At 33.6% G+C, this 20,115-nt stretch overlaps 13 protein-coding genes and 3 pseudogenes across 16 annotated transcripts, besides 5 other annotated features; 11 read left to right on the top strand and 5 right to left on the bottom strand.

Annotated features, from left to right (window-relative positions):
• Positions 1 to 872: a mobile genetic element.
• A 2,091-nt stretch (positions 873 to 2,963) lies between these two features.
• Positions 2,964 to 3,000: a mobile genetic element.
• Positions 3,001 to 3,456: 456 nt separating this feature from the next.
• Positions 3,457 to 3,494: a mobile genetic element.
• A 394-nt stretch (positions 3,495 to 3,888) lies between these two features.
• Positions 3,889 to 5,084: a mobile genetic element.
• A 693-nt stretch (positions 5,085 to 5,777) lies between these two features.
• On the top strand, positions 5,778 to 6,735 carry TVAGG3_0633070 (protein of unknown function, DUF4106 family; the record flags this gene model as incomplete). The annotated part of the gene is made up of 1 exon (XM_051240896.1): positions 5,778 to 6,735. A coding segment is annotated over one exon (958 nt), but the record flags the coding sequence as incomplete, so codon positions are not given.
• Positions 6,736 to 7,835: 1,100 nt separating this feature from the next.
• Positions 7,836 to 20,115: part of a mobile genetic element that runs on past the window's edge.
• TVAGG3_0633090 (protein of unknown function, DUF4106 family) lies at positions 8,616 to 8,882 on the top strand (the record flags this gene model as incomplete). The annotated part of the gene is made up of 1 exon (XM_051240897.1): positions 8,616 to 8,882. One exon carries the CDS (start codon positions 8,616 to 8,618, stop codon positions 8,880 to 8,882), a length of 267 nt encoding a protein of 88 aa, XP_051087484.1.
• On the top strand, positions 9,257 to 10,256 carry TVAGG3_0633100 (annotated as a pseudogene). The gene has a single exon. A coding segment is annotated over exon 1 (1,000 nt).
• TVAGG3_0633110 (uncharacterized protein) lies at positions 10,410 to 10,829 on the bottom strand (the record flags this gene model as incomplete). Its single annotated transcript, XM_051240898.1, has 1 exon — positions 10,410 to 10,829. One exon carries the CDS (start codon positions 10,827 to 10,829, stop codon positions 10,410 to 10,412), a length of 420 nt encoding a protein of 139 aa, XP_051087485.1.
• Positions 10,893 to 11,429, top strand: TVAGG3_0633120 (protein of unknown function, DUF4106 family; the record flags this gene model as incomplete). Its single annotated transcript, XM_051240899.1, has 1 exon — positions 10,893 to 11,429. One exon carries the CDS (start codon positions 10,893 to 10,895, stop codon positions 11,427 to 11,429), a length of 537 nt encoding a protein of 178 aa, XP_051087486.1.
• TVAGG3_0633130 lies at positions 11,767 to 12,256 on the top strand (annotated as a pseudogene). Its single transcript has one exon. A coding segment is annotated over exon 1 (490 nt).
• On the top strand, positions 12,285 to 12,725 carry TVAGG3_0633140 (annotated as a pseudogene). Its single transcript has one exon. A coding segment is annotated over exon 1 (441 nt).
• On the top strand, positions 12,885 to 13,520 carry TVAGG3_0633150 (Poxvirus D5 protein-like family; the record flags this gene model as incomplete). The annotated part of the gene is made up of 1 exon (XM_051240900.1): positions 12,885 to 13,520. The coding sequence occupies one exon, from the start codon at positions 12,885 to 12,887 to the stop codon at positions 13,518 to 13,520; it is 636 nt and encodes a 211-aa protein (XP_051087487.1).
• Positions 13,557 to 13,976, top strand: TVAGG3_0633160 (protein of unknown function, DUF4108 family; the record flags this gene model as incomplete). The annotated part of the gene is made up of 1 exon (XM_051240901.1): positions 13,557 to 13,976. The coding sequence occupies one exon, from the start codon at positions 13,557 to 13,559 to the stop codon at positions 13,974 to 13,976; it is 420 nt and encodes a 139-aa protein (XP_051087488.1).
• TVAGG3_0633170 (protein of unknown function, DUF4106 family) lies at positions 14,380 to 15,357 on the top strand (the record flags this gene model as incomplete). The annotated part of the gene is made up of 1 exon (XM_051240902.1): positions 14,380 to 15,357. The coding sequence occupies one exon, from the start codon at positions 14,380 to 14,382 to the stop codon at positions 15,355 to 15,357; it is 978 nt and encodes a 325-aa protein (XP_051087489.1).
• TVAGG3_0633180 (KilA, N-terminal/APSES-type HTH, DNA-binding family) lies at positions 15,374 to 16,177 on the bottom strand (the record flags this gene model as incomplete). The annotated part of the gene is made up of 1 exon (XM_051240903.1): positions 15,374 to 16,177. The coding sequence occupies one exon, from the start codon at positions 16,175 to 16,177 to the stop codon at positions 15,374 to 15,376; it is 804 nt and encodes a 267-aa protein (XP_051087490.1).
• TVAGG3_0633190 (organellar and viral DNA polymerase type B) lies at positions 17,081 to 17,491 on the bottom strand (the record flags this gene model as incomplete). The annotated part of the gene is made up of 1 exon (XM_051240904.1): positions 17,081 to 17,491. One exon carries the CDS (start codon positions 17,489 to 17,491, stop codon positions 17,081 to 17,083), a length of 411 nt encoding a protein of 136 aa, XP_051087491.1.
• On the bottom strand, positions 17,590 to 18,412 carry TVAGG3_0633200 (organellar and viral DNA polymerase type B; the record flags this gene model as incomplete). Its single annotated transcript, XM_051240905.1, has 1 exon — positions 17,590 to 18,412. A coding segment is annotated over one exon (823 nt), but the record flags the coding sequence as incomplete, so codon positions are not given.
• TVAGG3_0633210 (uncharacterized protein) lies at positions 18,658 to 18,858 on the top strand (the record flags this gene model as incomplete). Its single annotated transcript, XM_051240906.1, has 1 exon — positions 18,658 to 18,858. One exon carries the CDS (start codon positions 18,658 to 18,660, stop codon positions 18,856 to 18,858), a length of 201 nt encoding a protein of 66 aa, XP_051087493.1.
• Positions 18,888 to 19,457, bottom strand: TVAGG3_0633220 (uncharacterized protein; the record flags this gene model as incomplete). Its single annotated transcript, XM_051240907.1, has 1 exon — positions 18,888 to 19,457. One exon carries the CDS (start codon positions 19,455 to 19,457, stop codon positions 18,888 to 18,890), a length of 570 nt encoding a protein of 189 aa, XP_051087494.1.
• On the top strand, positions 19,705 to 20,094 carry TVAGG3_0633230 (uncharacterized protein; the record flags this gene model as incomplete). Its single annotated transcript, XM_051240908.1, has 1 exon — positions 19,705 to 20,094. One exon carries the CDS (start codon positions 19,705 to 19,707, stop codon positions 20,092 to 20,094), a length of 390 nt encoding a protein of 129 aa, XP_051087495.1.

The following is a 20,115-nucleotide window of genomic DNA, read 5'->3' on the forward strand; positions in this document are numbered from 1 at the left end:
AGTTATAAATATTTGATTTTAAAAAAAATCAAGATTTTAAACTTTAAAGGTATTAATTATGATTATCTTTCTTTAGCTTTACATGCTGTATGCTACTTTTGGAAACTGCTCTATTGTATTAGAATGTTTTTAAATTTTGCACCTAAAAATGCGTGATATTAAAAATTAAGGTATTAATTATGATTATCTTTCTTTAGCTTTACATGCTGTATGCTACTTTTGGAAACTGCTCTATTGTATTAGAATGTTTTTAAATTTTGCACCTAAAAATGCGTGATATTAAAAATTAAGGTATTAATTATGATTATCTTTCTTTAGCTTTACATGCTGTATGCTACTTTTGGAAACTGCTCTATTGTATTAGAATGTTTTTAAATTTTGCACCTAAAAATGCGTGATATTAAAAATTAAGGTATTAATTATGATTATCTTTCTTTAGCTTTACATGCTGTATGCTACTTTTGTCTTTGAGACATTCCATGATTTAAGTTAAGAAGCTTTAAAAAAAATGCAAAAAAAAAATAAAATGTTATAAAATAAAAAAATTTTTAGTATCGATAATCTGAAATATGTTGTTTACTTAAGCCGCTAGCGAAGCGAGCGGCTTAGTTTCGTAATTTCATACAATCTTTTTTCGAATCTGTTCTTTTTGTCAACCGCGAGCGAAGCGAGTGGCTTTTTATTTTTAAAATTTTTTTTTCTTTCTTACTTTTTTTTCCCTTACTTACAAATTTGATAGTAACTTACCAAATCTCTCTATCATATAATAATAAATTAATCCATTTTTTGTTTCAAATCTGACACGTTACATTTCTGATATGTAAACTTGTCAGTTTTCACTTCACCTCACTGGGCAAGTTTGTGCCTCCCTCCTCTTGAAGTTCATACACAAACAACATAATTTTTCAAAATCCAATTTTTTCAAAAAATGTATGCATTCAAAAGTTCAGATTATATCTAGTCATTATCCATTATTAATTTTGAATTTGATTTTTTGAGATATTCATTTTATTATACGTATTACTCAGAAAATTAAATGTATTTGTGAGGGAAAACGGAGAAGATAATAAATATTGTCATATAGATGAATAAGCAATTTTAAGGAAAATATTAAGTTTAGTAATTTGTGTATATCTTGTTATGTAATGCATATTTTCGCGATCTGACGGCAGAAATCGAATCAGCGGATCCTGAAGAATCAGATTACGCGGGAAAAATAGGTTTTGAACGCTTAGATAGGGCTAAAATGATGTTTTATGAGGTGTGGTGTATAAATATAGTTTTTGCGATAATATGGCATGAGATCAGAATATGAAGTGAGTATATATGTGTTTTTTTTCACTGGTTTATATGTTGAGATAGCTCAGTAGAGTCTGTAAAATAGTTCAGTACATGCTATAAGTTAGATAAAGCACAAAAAAATATGAAATAAATATTAATTAGGAAAAAATATAATGTAAAGATTGTATGTAAAGATACTTATATAGTATTTAAAATTTATTAAAACAAGAGTGCATATTACACTCTTGTCGGTCAAATTTTTGCAATCACATTCTGATCGCAACAAATTGTCTCATTCTGGGAGACATGCAGTGGCAATGTCTCCCTGAATGACACATTGTGACCGACAAGAGTGCATATTACACTCTTGTCGGTCAAAGTTCCGCATTCAAGTTATGAATGCGGAACAGTGTGCCAATCTGGGAGACATGCAGTGGCAATGTCTCCCTGAATGACACATTGTGACCGACAAGAGTGCATATTACACTCTTGTCGGTCAAAATACCGCTATCTGAACCCAATTCCGCACCAGTACCCCATTTTGCGATTAATCCAATGGGAATCACTTCCAACATTAGAACTTTATAGGTGGATCCCACTAATTTATTAAATTGTTCGATCTATTCCTGCATACTACTTTCAAATTAAGAAAGTTCTTGTCTAATGCATGAATATTTTCATATGCATTGCATCAATGATCTAACAATTTAAAGCTCGCTAACAATCTAAAGCAAAAAACAAAATGATCTGCTAACTATGCAGGCAGCTCAAGCGCACCAAGGGGAGGTGTTTTTCTGAATTGGGCGATCTTCGTGAGATCTCAGGAGGCGAAGATTCGGAACCCAACCGGCTTCAAGCTGTAACATCTTGCTAGCAGGCCATACATTTTTAAACAGCCTCTAACCGTTCATCTCGACCACATTATCGGCATTCATATATATATTTGAATATTAAGACAAATAAAACCATTTGTTTGATCGAAATTGAGTAATTTATTGTTAAGGATACCCTTACGTGTCAGATTTTTTGCGCATACGAAGAAGTCATGCTAGACATGAGCTATAAACCTGAAATTTTAGCAACATATTTAAAACTTTTTAAACTACAATACACTTTAATATTCAAGAACAAAAATATTCTTTTTAGAAATTACATAATTATTTTATGTGAAATCTATATAAAAACATATTTTGCGAGCGTAACTTTTTTCTTTATAAGCACCTTATATGACTGATAAACTGTGAAGGCACATAATTGTTAATTCATAGAGTTGATATGTTTCCAAAATTGAGAGGAAATTTGAAAATTGAATACCCTTTCAATTCAATTTTCAAAAGATATCAGCTCCTTCAATAATTGAAGGACGATTTTGATCATTTGCTCTTAAAACAAGTATGCCATGGAGAAAAAAGTTACGCTCGCAAATCTGAAATATAACTATCATATAAAAAAATTAAATTTCTAATTTTTTACTCTATAGATATTATTGGCCACTTGTGTAATGCATAAAAGTTTATGTCATATGCATACATTTGGAAGTATGGGAGACGAGGGAAATTACTTCTATGAGGCACTAGGATTTTTAAAAATTTCTCTATCGGACTCACCATTCAATTTCTCGAAAATTAAAAAAAATCAATAATAGCTAAAATGTATTATGCATAACAAATTTTAATGTTATGTAATAAACAGAAATTCATCAAAAGTGACAGCTCTCAATTTTTTGACATTTGTAAATTCTAAATTGAATGAGAAAAATGAAATAATACTAAGCATAATACAATATTCTAGATTTAATTATAATTAGGGAAAAGTTAGTTTTGAGAGTACTTTTCATAGGCATATAGAATGAAATCTTCTGAAAAATAATATCACATAAACTCATATTATTTTCTAATATATAACTATTTTATATAAAAATCAAATTCAATGATCTTAAAAGCGAAGGATAAACCTCAAAATTTACGAATATAATGAGTGGGAATATAATACTTATCTATCATAAAACCATATGAAATATTAATTTTTGCTTTACGCCTAATTTTTGACGACAATTAGCAAAAAATGTTAAATGTTAACACTCAGTCCATTTGAATATGAAAAATAAAATTGACTTTAATTAATATTTAAAAACGTGCTCTATCAAAAGTTCCAAAAATTCAATATTTTAGCTTTTCTGAGGTGTCACTTTTGATGAATTTCTGTTTACAACAGTTACACGGTATTTTTTGAACTTCATGACATGAATTTTCTTTATATTATTTTTTTTTTTTGGATTTTCTATGATTTATGCGATAGGCTGGAACAACATTGTAAGTGCAATGATATCATTTATAGAGAAATCTAAAACTTCAGCATTCAGAACTCGCAACCACAAAAATATTCATTTGCTAAGTAAGTAAAGTTGATTAAGTTCGACACTTAGCTTTTATACGTAAAACCAAGTGTGTATTGTTATTTCTTGTTAAATTATTGAGAAAAAAATAAATTGTAAGAGAAACGATACTGATTATTGAAATAATATTGAGGGTAGCTGCAGATTTCTTCATTAACATGCCGGAAATTTGTTAATCTTGGTTTTCTATCATAAAATCTGTCGAAGAATCTGAGAAAGGGACAGACTAGCCCATTGTCACTTTTTAATTTAGCAAATGAACGCTTATGGAGTGGAGTTTTTGGGTAAATCTGATTTGCTTATAAATGAAATAAAATCAAAAGAAACCATATTGGCATTATATTATGCAAAAATAAATGATCTTACTTAGTACTTTTAAAGTTAATTTCAGAAAAAATTTGACACAATGGTATCCGGCACATACAAGTGGTGTACAACCAAAATATAAGTTGGTTTAAACATATATTGCTATATCTCATGATCTTACTTAGTACTTTTAAAGTTAATTTCAGAAAAAATTTGACACAATGGTATCCGGCACATACAAGTGGTGTACAACCAAAATATAAGTTGGTTTAAACATATATTGCTATATCTCATGATCTTACTTAGTACTTTTAAAGTTAATTTCAGAAAAAATTTGACACAATGGTATCCGGCACATACAAGTGGTGTACAACCAAAATATAAGTTGGTTTAAACATATATTGCTATATCTCATAATCTTACTTAGTACTTTTAAAGTTAATTTCAGAAAAAATTTGACACAATGGTATCCGGCACATACAAGTGGTGTACAACCAAAATATAAGTTGGTTTAAACATATATTGCTATATCTCATGATCTTACTTAGTACTTTTAAAGTTAATTTCAGAAAAAATTTGACACAATGGTATCCGGCACATACAAGTGGTGTACAACCAAATCTTCGACTCGATGAACTTGTCATCGAGTTATATTCCAGTGTTGTTCCTTCATTCCTGATTAAGTTGCAAATTAAAGGTCTGGATTCAGAGAGAAGTGTTAAAGTTATCAAAAAAGTCACAAGAGATTTCGAAGAAATGACACAATTTAAAAAAGTCGAATGCATCAGTATGCTTGAAGCTGTTCAGAAAGGTCTGAAAAATGATACACTTGATCCCAACATTGTTTACTCAACATTAAAAATATTATTGCAAAGAAAACATTTGATTTAATAAACATTTAATTTATTATAATTAATTTTTATTACAGTATAGTAAAAAATGCTATAAATAAATTATTATATTTTATTAAAATGTGACTTTTAATAGTAAGTGAATAAAATAAATCAGGAATTGGGAAAGAAGTAAGGTTAATTAAAAATAATGAAAATTACAAGTTTAAGGTTAACGAAAAAGTGACAATGGGCGAGTTTGTCCCCCACTCCGAAGAATCTAAAAACGGAGATATGAAATAGAGATCATGTAAATCTAGAGTATCCTGTCAGAAAAATAGACTAAGCATGTAACCCTTTTTTGGTCATAAACACTTTTTACCACTTAGTCATACAGCTGATCATTAAATTTAAACGAGCACTTTTTGTCAGAATTTATTCTTTTACAAAGACAGAAGATTTTAGTATTATTAAAAAAAAAAAAAAAAAAAAGGTAGTGGGGCCTCCAGGCACTTCGTGCCCTCTAGCCCTGAAGATGTTTAGTATAACTTTGTCCGGACAAGTAAGGATCTATCGTCGCTACAGGAAAAGTTACAGGCGTTCCAAGGAAGTATACTTTGAGAAGCCTTTTCTCCATTTTAAAACAAGATAGGACGGTTATTTTACAAAACTGACAACACTTTTGACCGGATAGTTTTTTGTGCTGAACAAAAAGTGTCATATAAACATCTGTCAAAAACCGCTTTTTAACTTCACTTAAAATGCCACGTAAGCTACGTAAGAATATACGTAAGAGGAAGAGAGCATTGAAACATCCAATAGTAAAACTGACACCACAACAACAGTTGCAACAACAAATGATGAATGACCCCACTATGTTGCAACAAATGTCAAGCAACCCTATGCTTTTAAACCGAGTTATTGGTGCACAGAGTGGAGGTTTAAGAGCGGCACTTTTAGCGAAAATGGCAGGCTATGGTGGAGCTGCAGACGGAACAGCTTATAACCCTCAAAGTCAAATGAATTTGAGTTCACTCAAAAATCAAATAACAGATGTCAAAAAGTCAAACATAGACATACAGAAACAAATAAGTGAAAACGAAAAGAAACTAGAATATGACAGACACACAAAGAAACTCAATGAGTTAAACGTAGAGAAAAAGAAGAAAGAAGAACAACTGAAAGAACTAAGTACAGAGGAATATGCGAAAAAAGTGTCAGAAAAAGCAGCAGAAGTAGCAAAAATGGAACAAGATGTTATAAATTTGAAAAACCATACTACTCAATATAAAGTACTGAAAGATGAAGAGATAAAACAAAAAGCCCTGAAGACATATATGGATAGCGATGAGTATAAAAAAGAAGTTGAAGCAAATGTAAAGGCAGAAAAACTTTTACAGTTGCAAAACCAAACCGTACAGTATGAAAACTTAGCACAAGAAAGTAAAAATAACGACGCAGCCATGCAAAAGGCAATGAAAAGCGCAGAATATATAAAAGCTAATAATGACTGGTTAGATGCCCAAGCCAACGCTAAAGCAGCCCAACTTATAGGGTCAATAAGGACAAAAATACAAGCGGATGAAGACAGTTCAAATGAAGCTTTAATGAATGCTGACTTTAAGAACGCCTTCGAAGCTCTTCATAGTAAGGTGAAACTAGTGAACGACTTCTCATCTGGAAAGAAACTGAAGTCTGAAGGTTTCGACAACGAGTTAAGAGAAGTAGCACAAAATATGACGAAAATAACAGATGCAGCAACGAGACAGGCAGTTCAAAGTGCCTATGACGCCGTTAGAGCAACTGTTGTGGAAAGTCAAGAAAAAGAGTTACAACAGACTAAAACAGACCTAGTAAATGCTTTCTTAAAAACGAAAAGTCAGGTAGGACATTATGCTGCAGATGGAACATATGTGCCAGCTGGTGGAACTTATATACCACCAAACCCTCCAAGAGAAGCACCTGCACCAGGACTACCTAAAACATTTACATCGTCACATGGACACAGACACAGGCATGCACCAAAACCAACAGTTCAAAACACTGCACCACAACCAACAGTTCAAAACACTGCACCACAACCAACAGTTCAAAATCCAGCACCACAACCAACAGTTCAAAATCCAGCACCACAACCACAAACAGAGCAAGGACATAAAAGAAGTAGAGAACAAGGAAACCAAGAATTCTTAAAAATGCTTAAGGAAAATTATGGTTACCCAGATACTCTTGACTTTAGTGACAGATATAAAGAAGCTATTAGAAAGTTCAAGGAAGGAAATACTGACCCGAACCTATTTAGCTTTATGGTTCAGCACCAAATGGGATATAAATTCAAACCTGGAAAATACAAGCTCGCTAAGGGATATGATTTAATAGCATATCATCCAAATGACATGGATGAATTTACTCCGAGATATTTGGTGTCAGAGATAAATGATAATTCAACTATCTTCATGAAACGCGTAAAAAATAGAGACGGAACGAAAGAAGAAAGGGTTATGAATGCGGATGGCTTAAATAGGGAACTTGTTAAAAACGGTCTCGGAATATATGAAATGCCAGCAGATGAGGTACAAGAAACTCCACAGGAAGAAGTTCAGATACAACCAGACATGGAAGAAATAGTTCAGCAACAACAGCTAGAAGAGCCAGAAGGAAACGAACAAATCCCTCCTTTGGAAACTAACTTCACAGAACTAGATGAAGATTTGGAACAGCCGAAAAATCTTGACCCTCAACAAGAGTATGCGGAGAATATGGAATCTTTCCAAGAGTCTAAGAAAAATTCAGCTGACATAGTAGAAGAATATCGAAAAATGTTCGCCGACATACAAAAGACTCCAACATCAGATGAAAATATTCAGCATAGAATGGAAGTACTGAAAGAAAGTGTACGCAAATACAACAATCCTTTTTACTTACGACCATATAACGTTCAATCTTTGGCTGAACTCGGTGAAAATAAAAGGTTAAATTTCACCAAAACATATAGAAATGAAACATTGTTTAAAGTTCATTCAGAACCTAACCAATATGGAAACAAACCTACTTTTGTTTCTGCAGACTATGGAACTACAATGAGATGGGGTCATAAAGCTAATCCGGATAGGTGGTTCATAAACTTACAACCACAATTCCAAGAAGTTGTAGACGCAATGGAAGTGAATGGTGAACCAGATATAGCTGGTATTTTCAGCGCGGCTTTAATGCCATTGAAAGATATGAAACATGCAGATATTTTGGACCAGTATGAAATGAACATGGCTGATGGAAATATAACACCTGACGTTCTAGAACATTTATCTCAAAGAACTACACAGAACCATAGAGATGGTATATTTGGTGAAGAGTTTAGAAAGAAAGTTAGGGAGATAGAAGGAAGAGAACCTATTGTACATGACCTTGCAAACGAAAGTTTACAAAATGTCATAAAAACTTACTTTGCAGACAATGAACTGAGAAGGGATGAATATTTAAGAAAACTCAAATGGACAGTACCAAATGAAATGTTAGTATTGAAAAACATGTTCCTTGACAAAATAAAACCAACTACAGAAATAAATGACGCAAGACTGAAACATTGGGTAAAAGCTTTCCCATTCACAAAAGATATTATTGGTAACATGGAAAGAAAACCAGAATGGCTACAAAAACATATATTTGGAAACGAGCTTATTCCATATGGACAAGCTCTGTTTGAAGAGCTTGAACCGGAAACTCAGGAAAGAGTCATGCAAACAATACGCGAAGACTCAAATACAAACTATGACAAAATCTTTCTAGGATATAGGTTACCTGAGATGGGCGACCAGAGCCCAAAGGCAAAAAGGACATGGGAAATTTACAACATACTAGGTGAACATGAGGCAAAGATGCAACAACTTGAAGCAGAGGGCAAGTTACCAAAAGCGACACCAAAGAAGAAGAGAAGAGTAGAACAAAGTGAAAGTAGTGAAGAAGTAACTTCATCTAGTGAAAGTAGTGGCAATGAAGGAAAAAGAAGAGTTAAAAACTCAGTCAGGAAGAAAGTAAAGCTTGGTCCGAGTGGGTTCTATTATGACACATAAATCCAACTATTCTATATTTTTACCCATATGAAATGTACGCCGCTCAGAATATAACGCCAACAGTTTTGGATGCCATGAACGGAAATGTTTCCGAATGGTATAACGAATGCGACAATGCCATTAGAAGGTCAGAAATAGTTCCTGGAACTTACGAATATACAACTGCTGTTTCTTATGGAAACGTAGGTGAGTTTGGAGAAGGTTCTTCAACAACAGTAGATATTGCTTGCGACAGGTTTCATATTATTTCTATTGACAACTCATTCTTATACGTGGAACAAGACATTGAAATAAAACCTTCTGCCAAGTTGTCTGACAAGAAAGGTTGCAATGGAATTTTCTATGTCGGATACCAATATGCTCCAGAAGTTTTCATGGGATATAAGATATATTCTAACTCTGACTTAGTTCAAACAGTAACATGGGCAAACTATGAATGGTTCGCTTTGAGAAACTCAGTACAACCACAAGCTAGAGAACAAACAGACCAGTATGCCTATTGAGAAATAAGAAGACTTGACCCTAACGTTCCAGGAGTTTATGTTAACCTTTCTGGTTCAGATGGAACTGCTGCCACTAAAGTAAAACTGAAACTTAGAGTTCCTTTGTCATCTTTCCTCATCTTCAGGTTTTTAAGATACTTGCCAAACTGGGCAGGAAAAATTTCTATTGAACTTACTCCAAGCAAAAATAACTTAGTCATTGCACCAACACAAGACCCATTCAGCATTACTGTAGCTGGAACTGGTGGAGCCAAGTTCTGTGACTTTTGCAAAGACAAAGTTGACTTAGACTTTGGTTTCTCAAACTTCAACAATGAAGTAAACTATTATTTCAATGCTGCTGGAACTGCTTGGGACCCAGTTAAGTTCACATGCGAACAGTTTGAATGCAAGAGAATAGAAAGCAGACTTGCCGTTTATATGTTGGACCCAGATATTTCAAATGCTTTAGCTGCCAAATATATTGCAGTTCCACTTATGTTCCCTATACACCAAATATCTGTCAAAGACTTTGCAGGTGAAGTTGGAAACCAAAGTGCTGACCCAGGTGCAAGAACAGATATTGCTTTAACAACTGCAATGAAACATGCAGATACTATGTTTGTACTGTTCAGACGAACTATAAATGACTATTCTTGTTTCTACAACCCTGGTATTAAATATCATATAAACATAGATGGCAAATATTATCCAAGAGAAGAATATTCTACAGTTGAGGATATGAGGTCATACAACTTGACATTAGATGCTATGAACTTTAACAACAACTTCACAACAACCATTAACCCTGAAATGCAAAGTTCTATTATGCCATATGTGAAAGTATGGACTCATACAGGAGGTCAAAAAACTCAATATACAAATGGAGACCGTTCAAACTTTTGGCTTGGCATTCCATTTGCTGACTCAGAAGACTTTATGGGTGGTATTTCAACTGTTGGTACTGTACAAATACAATATACTGGTGACAGAGACGGTCCAGATGAACTGAGAGCAAAGAAGTTTACAAAACCAATAGCACTTTTCACGGAAGATGCTCTTTTGAAGATTCGTTCGATGAAACCTGCTGGGGCTCCTCAGATTGGCATAACGACAGCTTCCATCGAGCAGATTTTGGCAGCAGGTCAGTAAGTTGTTCTTGAACTGACTTCTCTCCGTCAAATATTGACAGTACGCCAGTTTTGACATAATATTGTAAGATAAACTTACCTTTAGAAATATCTGTAAGTTTTGAAGTTATATTTTTGTCTGCTTCAAGAACTTTCACCATTTCAGTTATACCAACTTTCTTTGCTTTATGAAAATATTTAGGTTCAGCAAAGACTGCTATTCTATAACATTTACCATTGTTTGTATAAAGAACTATTCTGTCAATGTATTTGTATTGTTTGTGTGTGTAAACTTTGTTCTGCTTCAATTCGAAGAGATACTCGAATACGTCCATCTTTTTATTCTAAGTAAAATGTCATTTCCGAAAAATAGAAGCGTGAGTGTTTCAAAAGGTTTAATGGCGGTGGCAGATGTGAAGTTAAATTCACCAACTCAAACAAACAGTCAAAGTGTTATTGTCAATGTCAAAGACAGAGATGTTGAAGTGGGGAAACCATACGAAGACGAAGATGGTATAACAATTGTTCCTGTAAAAGAACAACCAACATATCCTGAAGTTAGCAGAGACTTAAGTTCTGTTGCAGATATTCGAAACGACTACCAACAACTGAAAGACAAACTTCAAACTCAGGAGAAGATTTGTCAAGCTTTAAGTATAATGTTAAACTTGGTCGAACACAACCCTGTAAAAGTGAACTCATATGTCATTGCACCTCATGAAGTCTTGAAAGAACTATTGAAACTTTTGACAGAGGCAGACGATATAAACATCAAAGAAATAGAACCCGACATTAGTTGCTGTGGTGTTTCATATAATGTCATTGACAAGATATACGTTATGAAAGGAGGTGAAACGTTGAACTTAAAGTATAGTTTCCCAGACGTCATAAAAATATTTGACGACCACAACATTTCATTAAAATTTATTTGCTAAGTAAATGGCAGAAAACATACTTCTGTATACTATAACAACAAAGAACCCTGAGTCATATAACTCTATAACTACATATCTTCAAAGTCCTCAAGGAAGATATTGTAAACTAACCTTAAACACAATGACAACTAAAGCATGTTTTGCTCTTTTGACTCCAGATGACTATATTGTTGTGAATGGTATGAAATACTATTGGGAAGATACATATTCTGAAATACCACCAGGTGGTTTTGTAGACCTGTTTAACCAACTTTTTCCAGATAAAAATATTTTAAGTTCTATAACACATGCGGGAACTATAAACTTTACTGGAACTTTTCCTTTCATTTTAAATGACATGAGTTATAATGCAAAACTTATTTCAGGGTTTTACAACCAAACATTTCCTATAGAAGCAGAATGGAATAATGGATATTATATTGTAAAAGGTTTGTCTGTTCCGTTGACTTTAAGTACACCTATTTTATATATTGTTTCAAACTTAGGTTCAAAGTGTTATTCGAATGTCGACAGAAACTATTATGACCAAAAGATACTTATGCGTATAAAATAACACATTCTCTGCTGGTTTGCCTATTGTTCATTCGAATGCAGAGTTTTCAGCTTTAGTAAACTCAAACACTTTAGCAAACATAAATTTAACCTTAGTTGACGCAAACTTTGTTCCCGTAAAACTTTTATGTCCTATGTATATTTCTATGACAGCAGAAAGTATAGAATTGGAAGATGCAACCGGTGAAGGTATTGTATTACAAGACCAAATGCCTCAAACTCAGCAACAAATGCAAGAAATACCTCCTGAGATGCAACAACAAAGTCAAGAATAAAAAAAAATATTTTTTTATTTTTATAAAAATGTACAGAATAGATGTTTCAGATTTTTATGACTTCCAAGCATTCAGAAATATGTGTCCATTTAGAGACTATAACAAAGCAGTCGAGAATTTGAAACGTTTAGTCATTTATGTTGACTCTGCCCCAGAATGTTATGTCATGAAAGAATGGGATGTTGTCTTTAACAAACCTAAAGCGACAATAGTTTCAGAACAAGAATGTAGACAGAAACTTAAGAAAATAAAAGTCGTACAAGTTGGCATGAAGATGTTAGATGCTTGGGATATCTTATTGTCAAAGTTAGAAGATTTTTAAGTTCGAGGTATAAAGTTCTATACACCTTCTCCAAACTTCTATTCTATCTTCACTGGATATAAATATGAACAAGTAGAATGGAAAGAAAATATTATAGAAGCTTGGTTAGACCATGTCAAAGAAATTATATGCAATGGAAACGAAAAGGTTTATGAGTATATCTTATGTTGGTTTGCAAACATCTTACAACATCCAAGTGCTAAAAATGAAACTGCTCTCATTATAATTGGAAAACAAGGAACTGGTAAGAACACATTCTTTACAGATATTTTGTGCAAACTGTTAGAGGGCTATTCGAATCCGAATATGACAAACTTAGAAAACATCTGTGGCAAGTTTAACTCCTCAATAGAGAATATGAAACTTATAGTTTGCAATGAACTTCAAAGTATAGATACAACAAAAGTTTTGAACTCAGATGCTTTGAAGAGTCTTATAACAGACAAAGTTGGAGTTGTTGAAAGAAAGTATAAAGACCAAAGAGTTTGTGAAAATGTTGCAAACTTCATTATGGTTTCAAACAATGCTGTTCCGATGAAGTTAGAAAGTTCTGACAGAAGATATGTAGTTGTCAGAACGTCAGAAGCTCATATGCAAGATACAGAATATTTTGACGACTTAGCAGAAACTTTGACATCTGACTTTTACAACCACTTGTTCTCATATTTTATGACATTAGATATTTCAAAGTTCAATCCAAGACAAATTCCACATACCGAAGAGAGACAAACATTGTTAGAAGCAAACAAGAGTGTATATGAACTGTTCATAGATGAAACTGACTTTGAGTGTTTAGATGAAAGGTCATTGTACGATTCGTATAAACAATATTGTCAAGAATATGGTTATATGACAGCGTCTAAACGAACATTCTTGGCAAATGTCAAAAGTCTTTTAGACGTACAGAATGGTGTATATACAAAGAAAAATTTTTATGAGTAAATTTTAAAAAAAATATTTTTTTATCCGATAGAAAAGATGGCAAAATTCATCTCAGTAAACAAGTACATGTCAGGACTTAAAGAAGAACTAGACCCATTCACATATTTGAATGTTTACTTCTACCATTTTGAAAAGTCTTCATTCAGCAAAGTTTGGAACATCGAACCAGTTAAGTTTGCTATTGTGACTAAAAATGGTGCGAAATTTGAAGACTTAGACATAGAAGGTTTGTTAGCAGTCAAAGAAAGTTTTGACAGAAGGTTTTCAAACCTTAAAGAAGGCAAAGCATACAAACTTGTTATACCTTATGAACCAAAGAAAGCAGACGACTATAAATATTATGAGTCTAAGATAGTTGAAGTTCAAGGTAAATTGGGTAAAAAGATTTTAGAGTCTAAGCCAGTGTTTGCTCCTAAAGAGGAAGAGAACATTGACATTGACCCAGAAATGTTCTAAAAATAAAATTTTATTTTTACATGTCAAATTTCTTTTTCTCTGGAACTGGTTCAGGTTCTTTCTTCTCTTCTTCTACTTTCTTTTCTTTCTTTTCTTTCTTCTTCTTTTCTGGTGGAGTTATGTCAAATTTCTCCGAACCATATTTATGTAAAAGTTCTTTGTCCTTTAATAGCTCTTCTATTCTGTTTTCTATTTCATCTTCAAGAACAGCGCATGTGTCTTCTTTGCATTCTAAGAAGTTTTGTTGGACTTCATCTCTCCAAGAGGCGTCATCTCTGTCAACAAGTCTGTCATTGACAAATTTTAAGACTTCTCTGCTTAATGTTTTATGGTTCTTGTCATATTCCCAGAAACAGAACTTTAGAACAAATTCACCTTTCTTGTTTACACTATGTAAGATTTTATGGTCGACAGATGTTTTGCTGTCGAAAAGCTTGTCTCGAATATAGATAGCGAAATCGCTAGACATTTTCTAAAAGATAAAAATTTTAATTTTTCTAAAAATATGTTAGAAAAAAAGTTTGCTGACATTGACAAGAAATTTGAGAATGTTTTAAACAAGAACAAGAGGAAGTTAGAAAATGCTCAGATAAAGCCTATACATGACAAGTTCTTATTTGCTCAGAATGGTATAACAGGTCTAATTGCACCACCTGGGTCGGGTAAGACTTTCACTTATCTTAAAATGGCTGCACAACAACAAGAACTAGATGAGAAGAACCCATTCTATGAGTTAGTTGTCATTTGTAGTACTTCTGGTCAATTTGACCAAACCGTCAATTCGTTCAAAGATATTATAAAGAAGTCTAAGTTAGTATGTATAAAAGACTCTGAGTTGTTAGATTGGATAAAGAAGTACCAAAGAAGAGTTTTGAAGTATAATGCTATAAATGAGTATATAAATTCTAAGTTTAAAGACCCAAATGAGGAAATGCAGAGAATATTAGAGAAGAAACACTTCAGAAACAAACAGAAAGAGATAGAATACATTTCGAAGAAATTGCAATCTTACGATTGGAAGACTTACCCTCATAGATGTCTTCTTATTTTAGATGACTTTGCTTCTCATCCTTTGTTAAAGAATAGAGAACAAGATATGTGTCGAATTCTTAAGAAACTTAGGCACTTTAACATTTCAGTCGTAATATGTGTACAGACAGCAAAGAGTTTAAGTAAGGATGTTAAAAGAATACTTACTGACATTATACTTTTCCCCGGATTGTCCGAAGACGATTTCATGGAACTTATGAAAGAGTCCATGGCAGGTAAGTTTGACAGATATGAACTATGGGAGAAGTACAAAGTCATACAAGACCCTCATACTTCTTTCAGAATTCATATCTACGCAAACAAAGTTCAAATTGTAAAAAGTCAAGCTTGAAAAATAAAGAGTTCATTTACTCTGCTTGTTTGAAGTTGTCAAAATACTCTGTTATTTTTTCCTTCAGTAGCGGTAAGTCTTCTTTGAAGGTAAGTATTGTACAACCTTTCATATCATAGTGTGTTTGAGGTAACGTATCTTGAACTATTTGTTTCACATCTTCATTCGGTGTCATTGAAATCGGTAAGTTTTCGCGATAGAACCAATTTCTGTCAGATTTGTAAATCTTAGCAAGGTCGTAAAAGCTTTTGTTGTTTCTTCTGACTAAATGCAACATAACCATATCTCTGTCTTCTTCTTTCTCCAACTCTTCAGTATAAATCATATACTTATAGTTCTTTTCCTTTCCTTTTGGTACCGAACGTGGTATTCTTTTCTGAATGTTTTTGTCTTTTGCTTCAAGCTTGTTCTCTAGCTCTTCACGTTCTTGTCTATGAATTTCGTCAAGAAGTCTGTAAATATTCCAAGCATAACGAGGCGAAGCCCACATTGCAACAGCATTTACAAGAAGTCTATGTACATAATATCCTCTCAAATTTATTGGCAAATTTTTACGATTTTCATGTGTTTTATGCATGGCCGAAAAAAGTCGGTCTAGAGAAATTTCACTCAAAAGTTCTTGTGTGCTTTGGTTTTTGAACCAGTCGTCTGCGTGTTTAGTGTCTGGAGCAAAACATGCTGTCAAAATACTTTGCATTTGGTACATATCGTCTTTGACCGAACGAATGAGACGGAGTTGTTTGTTAAACTGAACCCACTTATATTCTTCATTTATGGCTTCATGAACGATAGCAGTTGTTGTGTTCTCTGTTGTTGACATATCTGTCCTTACATACAAAATAAAAAAATAAATAAAAATAAAATTAGCGTTATTTTTTCTATCTTAAGGAAATTCACTGTTTTCATAGAGTTTTGGCGACTAAGGTTTCTTACCTACTCGCTGTTCTTCACTGTTTTCATACGGAATTCAGCAAAAATATAATTTAGGTGAAGAGGTGCGATCTCACCTGTTTTTTCACCTTTTTTTTCACAAGCGTTTTACATGGTAAGCGTTATTTTTACATTATGACACGAAGTGAACATTGACACTTCGTCAAAAAAATCCCTGAAATCATATCTTACATACAAAATAAAAAAATAAAATGACACTTTTTCATTAGATAACTGTTATTTTTTGACGAAGTGAACATTGACACTTCGTCAAAAAAATCCCTGAAATCATATCTTACATACAAAATAAAAAAATAAAATGACACTTTTTCATTAGATAACTGTTATTTTTTGACGAAGTGAACATTGACACTTCGTCAAAAAAATCCCTGAAATCATATCTTACATACAAAATAAAAAAATAAAATGACACTTTTTCATTAGATAACTGTTATTTTTTGACGAAGTGAACATTGACACTTCGTCAAAAAAATCCCTGAAATCATATCTTACATACAAAATAAAAAAATAAAATGACACTTTTTCATTAGATAACTGTTATTTTTTGACGAAGTGAACATTGACACTTCGTCAAAAAAATCCCTGAAATCATATCTTACATACAAAATAAAAAAATAAAATGACACTTTTTCATTAGATAACTGTTATTTTTTGACGAAGTGAACATTGACACTTCGTCAAAAAAATCCCTGAAATCATATCTTACATACAAAATAAAAAAATAAAACTAACTTTATTTTCTGACTTTCACAAAAGACCAAAAATAAACGCTTTACATGTATTTTTCAGCAACTTCGTCAAATAATTTTATAGCTTTATCTATCTCATCTACTTCAAACGTTTCTTTACCTTTTATGGGAGCACCATACATTTTCTCAAACTTTTCAAGTAGTTCTGTTTCTGCAGCTCTCATATCATTAACTAACACAACCTTGACTCTATTGACTGTACTGTCATATCTTAGAGTTATATTATATGTCCTTCCTATCTTATATCTTTTTGTATTGAAGTCCTTCGGTTTCTGAACGATGTAAAGTAAGCCTTCACTGCAACGTTCCGTATCGAATGAACCATATGTTATGAAGTTATATCCAACAACTGGGTCAATCCATAACAAAACTATTGGTATAAGACTTTTGTCGATGAGATATGCTGTAGTTCCATAGAATCTTACCGATATCATAAGCTCAGGATTTCTTGTCAAAATTTTCTGAGTAGAAGCAATTCCAACCCAATGGTATGTTTTCTTTCCAGATGGAGATAAAATGTCTGACAAAGAATATTTGTTGTATTTCTTTGAGTATCTTACGTTTAAATCACCTATTCTAACCACTTTGGTGTCATTGTCTATCTTTCCAACTGTTTCAAACTCAATGTTTGACATCTCTGTCTTTAAGTCTGCATAGTCGTTTCTCATTCTTTCTATCTCTTTGACGGAGTAGTTATATCTCCTCATTGCTGCTTTACATTTAGAACATTGCGGGTTCATTTTTGCGTTATATTCTGAAACCTTACCTGCTAAAACAACTAAAGCGTCAATGGTTTTCTTTAACTCAAAAGTTGCTGGTTTTATCTGTTTGTTCCATACCTTCCCTCTTCTATCTTTATCTCTTATCTGCCATACACATTCAGCAACTAACGAAACAAAGTTGTCGTAGGTCTTAAATTCTTCAGATTTATATATGTCAGAAACATTCTTATATACCATGTCGCAATCTTTGTCCATAACCTTATGGTTGCAATGAAATCCTAGAAACTCATAGTTTACCTTTCGTATGAACTTCTTTATTTCTACTGAGTCAGTTGCTTTGACTTCTATTTCATCGAATTCAGGAATGGTTAGTTTTTGTTGCTGAATTTCAGGCAATTTAGGCAAATGGTCAATAATGTCCTGCATTTCATAAAGATACTGTTCATTTGTTTCATCTTTCGCACTACAGTCTAAATTACTTGTTAAAAGTTCTTGCTTTATCTTCTGGATTTCTGTTTCAAAAGTATATGAAGAAGGAATGAAGCTTTTCATCTCTACTAACATTGACGTAGGATTCATGACTAACGAGTTTGGTGCTGTTGTTTGAAGTGTTGTTGTGCCGATTGTTGACATTTTTATTTTTTTATACAAAATAAAAAAAATAAAAAAAATAAAACTAACTTTATTTTTTATTTCGGGAAAATTCATGAAAATTCAAGAGGGTAGAAAAGAGGGTAGAAGACAGGTTAGATCTAACCATCTACCCTAAATTATATTTTTGGGTCCTTTACACTCATTACGAAGAAGTCTTGACAAACAAAGGGTAAACAAAGGGTAAAATAAGACTAAAAACTTAACGTTTAAAAAGTGACATTTTTATGAGCTCCGAGTCACCGAGAAAACTTGGTCAGATGTTAGCAGCTTACTTCCCTGAGGAGGATGGAAGCGTTACATACGTAAGGTTCAAAAACAACGAACCTGGAATTGCGTACAAAATTCGCAATTACATGACCGTGGAAGAGTACGAAAGGTTCCTACAAGAGAAACCAGCTCTAAACAACTCAGAAAAGAAAGAATAAAAAGTTTAACTCGTAATTGTTTATTTTTTTTACTTGTATGGGCAAGCTGCAAGAATGAAGTCGACTATCTCAGTCTTTGTTTTGACGAGCTGGACGGCTCTTGCGAGTACGTCTGTTTTGCGGTCTCCAGCTGGTGTCTGACCTTCGTAATTGCGCATGTTCTTGAGAGCTCCAACTGTAAATGATTGTAGGATGAAGAGTCTCTCAGACTGCTTGAGGTAGTCTTCACGGTCACGAACTGAATCTGTGGTACGAGTCGAATCGGTCGATTTGAGGGAAGAGACTGAAAGCCTGTCGTCTTCCATAGGAGCTGTAGCATACTCTTTGCGTAAACGGTTCAGACCTTCTTCGAACTCTTGGTCTCTCTTCGATTTGGATTGAGATTGGAATTGCTGGGGTGGAGCTTGCTGGAACATCCAAGGGTTGGGGAAGTAAGGCATAGGCTGAGGAGGGTAGTTCGGGAAGCCTTGTGGTGGGTAGTAACCTTGAGGTGGAAATTGGTAGTAAATCGGAGGTACTTGCTGGAACTGAGGTGCAGGGGCTGGTGCTTTAGGTTCCTCTGGTTTGGGAATGGACTCGGTTGGTGGGACGTCGGACATTCGTTTGTGTCCTGTGGGATGGAAAATATTTTTCTGTCGGAAGAAAAAACTTTTTCTGTCGGAAGAAAAAACTTTTTCTGTCGGAAGGAAAAACTTTTTCTGAAGTTCGACCAAAAAGTTCTCAATTTTCGAAAATTTGAATGGTTTACGGACGGACAACTGGAAGAGTTCTTCCTGTCGTCGGGAAAATTTTTTCCCTTTGTCCGGAAAATTTTTTCCAGTTGTCGGGAAAATATTTTCCTGTCGGATGGAAGGACTCGGAATACCAGAAGGATTTGACGAGGCAATTTACCTTATAGAGATAAATGAAGTTGTTAAGCAGTACTTGCGCAGGGTAATGAAGCCCAAGGTCAAGTTCACCGCTATTTCTGGAAGGGCTGCCTTGAATCTCGAGACTTCGACTGGAATTCCAATTCAAATACCAGAAAAAACTCCTTTCGACGACATAAAGGACGCCAAAAGAGAAACTCTTGTTAAGTTCCTAAACAAACGTCCTTGGATAAAAATACCAAACAAGGAGAACCCCCTACCCCATATGAAATTGGCAATTCAGTCTCTCCTTCACTTCTCGGGTCAGCCGTTCTACATAACCTGTGAAGGCGACATCCAACCAGTTCAGTCAACCTTAACGTTTTGAGTAAAAACATTTTTTTTTCAT

The sequence above is a fragment of the Trichomonas vaginalis genome, chromosome III (assembly GCF_026262505.1).
Source record: "Trichomonas vaginalis G3 chromosome III, whole genome shotgun sequence".
In the NCBI taxonomy this organism is placed as follows: Eukaryota; Parabasalia; order Trichomonadida; family Trichomonadidae; genus Trichomonas; species Trichomonas vaginalis.